Source organism: Oreochromis niloticus, linkage group LG6 (genome assembly GCF_001858045.2).
Source record: "Oreochromis niloticus isolate F11D_XX linkage group LG6, O_niloticus_UMD_NMBU, whole genome shotgun sequence".
Lineage (NCBI taxonomy): Eukaryota > Metazoa > Chordata > Actinopteri > Cichliformes > Cichlidae > Oreochromis > Oreochromis niloticus.
In genome coordinates, this window is record NC_031971.2 from 4,050,146 (window position 1) to 4,056,275 (window position 6,130).

Sequence of the window (6,130 nt, forward strand, 5' to 3'; positions counted from 1 at the left end):
CGTTCAGCTGGTTGGTTTACGAGTCTCAGCCTCTCCCAGCATCCCTGTGTGACACCAACACCCCTACATCCATGAACCTCCTCTGAGGTCTTCCTCTTTCCCCCCTGCCTGGCTGCTCCATCTTCATCATCCTGTGTCCAGTACATCCACCCTCCCTGCTCTGCACATGTGCAAACCATCCCAGCCTCTCTGACTCTGAGCTGTCCCTCTGATGGACTCATTTCTAGTCCTGTCCATCCTGTTCACTCCCAGTAAACCTGGACATCTGAATATCTTCATGCTGTGGCTCATCAGCCCTCTGTAGTTACTGCAGCTCTGTACCAGTACAGTTCTTCTCCATTCCTCTCTCACTCTCCAGCATTGTGTTAAAATCCTGGTTAGTCCACTGTCCTCCTAAACAACAGACTCCACAGGATTGTCATCTAGAGTAGCTCTTCATAGCTGCCCTCACCTCCTCCTTACTAATCCTCTTCCTAACTGTCCTCCACTTTCTTCATTCATGAGCTGATCAAAGCACTCCTTCCAGCTTTTCAACACTCATCACTCCTAAGTACATTCACATCTCAATCCTGAAATGCCTTCAGTTCAGGCAGATGCTCTGAAAAACGATGACAGATTTGAACTCTTACCATCAGCCAGCGGTGGGACCGTTTTACAAATGCTCTTTAAAGACTCCAGCTCCATTTGTGCTTGGTGCTGCTGTGTGAACACAGACAGAAGCTCCTCCTAGATTTTACCACTCGTGCTTCTCATCACTGCTCAACCATTGTGAGCTAGAGAGAAAATTCAGATGATTCCTAAAGGATGGGACTCATAATTTTACAGTAAAACTGACAAAAATAATTCCAGGTTGCCTGTATGCTACTTTGGTTTGGTGATGATCTCATTAACCTTTTATCACCTAAGTCAAAAGTATTTCTCTCATTTCACATTCAAACATCTGCCAGGATCCACAGATAGATTATTTATCCATGAATCAGTCAAGGTGTGAGATTCCAGCATTCTTTAGCCAGACTTCCTCATCAGACTCCTTAGTTAGTCTGACACTCCACATAAAAGCCAGATGTCTGTTAAACTTGACTCTCAGGTTTGATGCTGAAACACTGCCCATGTTGGCTTCCTCCCAAAACCATCAGGTGACTCTCTAGGAATGAATCAGAGGGAAGGAGGTGCAAGCTAATGCAAGCAAAGCACTACCGGCAGTGCAGCAATGATGACAGACAGGTGGGTCAGCTGGAGTTCAGGTTGCCACACCCATGTGTCTTCCTTCTCTCCATCATACCAACCACCTCTCTGCCTTCGTCAGACTGAGTCTCTGTGTTTATATGTGTGATAAAGTAGGAATATTTTGGGACCCACTGTATATTGTGAAATATTTGTTCTGCCTGGTCCTTAAACGTGTCTCAAGTTGTAATAACTCATTCATGGAACCATGGTTACCTCAGCAACCATATGTTTGTGTAATGAAACAGCTGTTATACCACTTCCTCTTATGCTGGCTGTATGGTCATAATAATATCTTAGACACGCCCACCGTAGAAAACATTCTGGCACGTTGGTGCGGGATTTCCTGCCCCTTGGTGGTTATTAGGGAATAATGCAGGCTTGTCATTGGCTTAATGTACTTTACCTTTGATAGCAACAGATTTGACCTCAAGCACGGCTTTGCGATACTAAGTGCGTCTCATGTAGGGCTGTTGGTAAAAGTTACTGGTGTAGATTCAAAGCGCAGCTTATTTTCAGCTTGTTTCCAGGAGAGTGAAGCCCGTTTGACTCAGTCAGTGTTCTGCAGCTGCAGGGTTTCACCGTCGCCATGAACTCCACTATCAGGGTATCGTGAGGCACACGACAGCAGGGGGCGGGGCGCAAACTATCTTAGAGGGCTTTAAACTCTTTGGTGTCCGCACCCTGCTCAGAAGGAGCCGACACAGGACCGTCAGCTATGGCGCTGGAGCTCTACCTGGACCTGTTCTCGCAGCCCTGCCGCTCCGTGTACATTTTCGCCAAGAAGAACAACATCAGCTTCGACTTCAAGAAGCTTTCTCTGCTGGACGGTGAGTTCACGCACCCACGCACGCACGCACAGAGACAAAGAACGTCGCCAGTTTGACCGTTCACAGCAGCAGTAAGGAGGTTTGGAGCAGCACAGATCTGAGTTGTGAGTCTGTGATGGTGTGGATCAGGGTTTCTTTGAACTTTGGTTCCTTTGCTTGCAGAGCAGCGGCCGCACCGATAAGGCTGCCAGTGTGAACAGCAGATAACTGACGCTGTCTGCAGATCATTCTTACACTTCTTTTCTTGTGACTATGTCTGCGATGATCATGCGATTCTTCCAAATATCTGCTACTAAAATGTGCTCTGTGTGCGTGTGTGCGCGTGTTGGTCCCAGGCGAGCAGTATGGGGAGGACTTTGGGAAGATCAGCCTGATCAGGAAGGCCCCAGCTCTCAGAGATGGAGACTTCTGCCTGGCTGAAAGGTGATTATGTCAAAAAGTCGTGAGTTGAGAAGCGCTGGTCTGCCGTGACGGTCACAGTGATGTCTTCTCTGCAGCATTGCTATCATGTTGTACCTGGCTGAGAAGTTTAAGACTCCCGACTTCTGGTACCCAGCTGATCTCCAACAGCGTGCTCGTGTCAATGAGTACCTGTCGTGGCAGCACACGGCCATCCGGATGCACGGCTCCAAGATCTTCTGGCTCCGGGTACGTTCACCTTCACTGATCTTTGTAAGTGATGTTAGATTAGTAATATCTTATCGCCATCATGTTCTGGCTATGTTGAAATGTCCTTTTGTCTGGTTAGAGTTGTGATGAAGTAAAATCACTGTGAGAGTGATGTCACTGTAGTCTGAGCATGCCTGAGTGTTTCTGGGCCAGCTGGTGAGGGCCAACTGAAAATGATCAGAAATAAATACCACTGCTGGAAAACTGAGAGTTCAGCAGTTCTTACTGTGCACCTCTGTGGTAAAGTTTCATCACTGCCATTTCATTGGTCTGCTCGCTCAGAGAAAGAGAGAGAGAGAGAGAGAGAGAGAGCTGCTCTGAGCCAGTAAGCTAATGTCATGTGAGCAGGTGGAGGCGCAGCACCCAGACACACTTCCTCTGCCTGCTGTGTGACTTATAAACTCAATGCATATAGCTCAAGTCATGATGATGTCATAGCCATTGCCTTAAAATCCACATCATTCGGACATCGTCTCCTCCCCCGGCGTGTGAGAGAAGGCGGCCACGTGTCCGAGCTTTTATTTCCTCGACCACCTCTTTGGGACAGATGCTACTTTTCTAGTTTGTTGGAATTTGCTCCTGAGTCACTGTGTCATCATTCATCTCCTGAGTCAGATCGTGTTTAGCATTAAGCTCATTGTTTCACTCACACTGAATCCATTGTGCCTGTAGCTTATGATTCCCAAGGTCATGGGCGTGGAAGTCCCGGAGGACAAAATGAACGCGGCCTTGGACGATCTGAACTCCTCCCTGAAACTCGTTGAAGAAAAGTTCCTCCAGGACAGGCCCTTTATCGCTGGAGATCAGATTTCACTGGCTGATCTGGTCGCCATTGTGGAGATCATGCAGGTGAGCGGACCAAACGTTCCCGCAGTAGCAGGAATCAGAATCAGTGTTCCCACTATGAGAGGAGCAAACACGTGACCTTAAACTCATTCAGGCCTCTGTCACACCATCATTAAATGCACATCTGTCATTTCTTTGTAAGTTGGTGCATTTTTGGCATATTTGTCACTTTTATCACATTTTAAATGTATTTTCCAGTCCTCTGTCTCTCAGTTTTAGGAATGGTATTTCCTTTTTCCACAAGTTGGAAGTTCATCTAGATTAATGGTGTTTCTCACCAACAATACTTACATTAAATTAAAATGTAAACAGATCCAACGTAACCGTAACCGTAGCAACACTTAGTTGACTATTCGCACACATCCCTGGTGTTTTCAGAGCTCTTCCTGAGCTGAAACAGCTGCTGGGAACGAGGTCGATGAACAAACAGGTCCTGATGAATCCCCTTCTTGTGCTTGTCTCAATGCAGCCTGTGGGCGCCGGCCTGGACGTGTTTGAGGGGAGACCCAAGCTGAGTGCGTGGCGGGACAGAGTCCAGGAAGCTATTGGAAAGGAGCTCTTCGATGAGGCACACCAGTATATCCTGGGAGCACAGGAGAGTGTGAAAACTATGGATTCCAACAAGATGCAGTTCTTCAAGCCCAAGATCCTCAGGCTCTTCATGTGAACAGGATGGCACTGATTCTGGCCAAACGACTTGGATTCATCTCGTATGTGTCAATACAACAAATGCACATAGTGTCTTACATGTATGTCTGTACTAACAGGATAATGTAGTATGCATTCCAGATGTTTCAAGTAAACTCAGTAAACTCTTGTTACATAAGTGCAGGGCTGCTCCATGGAGACAGGCAGACATGGCTCTGCAGACCTGCTTATGTAACAGAGGAATGTGAAACATGAGCTTTCAGAATAAATGCACAGTTATAAAAGTTCAGTCCTCATGTATAATGAACCTGCTGTTAATCTTCCTTCAAGCCTTAATAAACTGTCTGCAGCACTCTGTCAGCCTGGCTTCCTCCCTTTGTGTTTACTGTGTTGGTGCAGATCTGTATGGATGTTTACAAACAACGGTGCACTGCTGCCACCTAGTGTTTCATATTTTCATGCACAGTAATCAGTGCAAGTGTAATACAGAATACAAGCATACTGTAGAACAAACAAGACTTGTACTCACAAGCAGAGATGGCCCTTTCATGTAGAAATTGTTGCCTAATCTGACTGTTCTTCAAAGATGGCCGCCCACCACAACAACATGCTAGTTTACCAGAGGTCTACACTACAAAGCCAGTTCAGTGTACCCAGGATCTCTTCGTTGTCTGGATTCACTTACTCTAACATTAGTGGTCAGGATAATCTGTCACACAGGGCTGGTTATCAACCAGCAGAAGGCTGGAAAGCAGTACCCACAGCACCACCTCAGTGGAAATGACAAATGCATTTATTTGAATGTAATTTCCCCAAACAAATACAAAGAGCTGCCCCAAGGCACTCATTGTCATTAAAGTACATTTATGGATGGTAAACTGAAGTACTCAAAGTAAGGATGTTATTGAAAATGCTCTTTTCATACATGGATATGCGTGTTGTTCTAAAATAAATAATAATAAAGGTGAGAGAAAGTCAAAGTCAGGATGCAGGTCGGTGTCCTGCAGGTTTTTAGATCTCAGCCTGGGTCAACACACCTGAATCTTTACCAGGCCTCTATGGAGAACTTTAAAACACGTTCAGGACAGCGGCCCTTGAGGCCTGGAGTTGACATGTTCAGCTGGTTCAACAGTGAAAAATGTCACAGAGGTAGGCACGCTCAGCTGTGAACTTTGCGTTAGCATAATAATGTACAAGAGGAGATTTTCTTTCTCCGTGAGAAAAGAGAAGACCTCATTCCTCAGTTCCAACAAAAGCTTGATGACCAGTCCTGTCCAAAGGCTTTCACAGTGGAGAAAACAGTGGGTCCACTTAGCTACTGGTGCACGATCAAGAATCTGCCTAATGATGACGTGATGCCTGCCAGTTATTGAAGCTGCGCCATCACACAGTTCTGCTAGCTGCTGTCCCAGCGATAACGAACAAAAATCAGCAGCAAGGCACCATTTCTTACATCAGTGGAGTCGTCTAGTTCCAAAGAGAAAAAAATTGACTACTTTTTATTCTTTCTTGAAGCTGATGCTGTATGTCTAAGGCCATGTCCGTGATACGGTGGCTCACAGTGTCGTTTGAAAGTGGGATGGTCAGTAGCTTCTTTGGAGCAGCCTCTCCGATCATCTCACAGCACATATCTACAGAAATGCCCCAAAATGGCCACGATCCCATGGTTAAGAATCACTGTCTTATATGATTTTAATAACTCCAAATGTTGGTTGCTTGAATCCACTTGTGAACGATTTTCCAGTCATCTGATGTGCAGAGAAGGCAGATTAAACGTAAGGGGAAGCACCAAGACCCAGTGTAAGCTATAACTCAGTGACCAAATGGTCATTTATTGATTCATTATGTTAGTGGTTTGACCCCTGGCTACTCCGGTCTGCATGCCAAAGTGTCCTTGGGCAGGACAGTGAACC

General features: G+C 46.0%; 1 protein-coding gene across 2 annotated transcripts; it reads left to right on the plus strand.

The window, feature by feature from the left end:
* The first annotated feature begins 1,613 nt into the window (after positions 1–1,613).
* On the plus strand, positions 1,614–4,577 carry gstt1b (glutathione S-transferase theta 1b). 2 transcript variants are annotated; one of them, XM_025908151.1, is made up of 5 exons: positions 1,614–2,054; positions 2,390–2,477; positions 2,552–2,726; positions 3,396–3,572; positions 4,039–4,577. In XM_025908151.1, the coding sequence occupies exons 1-5, from the start codon at positions 1,943–1,945 to the stop codon at positions 4,234–4,236; spliced, it is 750 nt and encodes a 249-aa protein (XP_025763936.1). In that variant the 5' UTR covers positions 1,614–1,942; the 3' UTR covers positions 4,237–4,577. The 2 variants fall into 2 exon arrangements, with proteins under 2 accessions (XP_025763936.1, XP_003456595.1); XM_003456547.5 differs by having other exon boundaries at positions 1,625–2,054; positions 2,552–2,702.
* Positions 4,578–6,130: the final 1,553 nt, after the last annotated feature.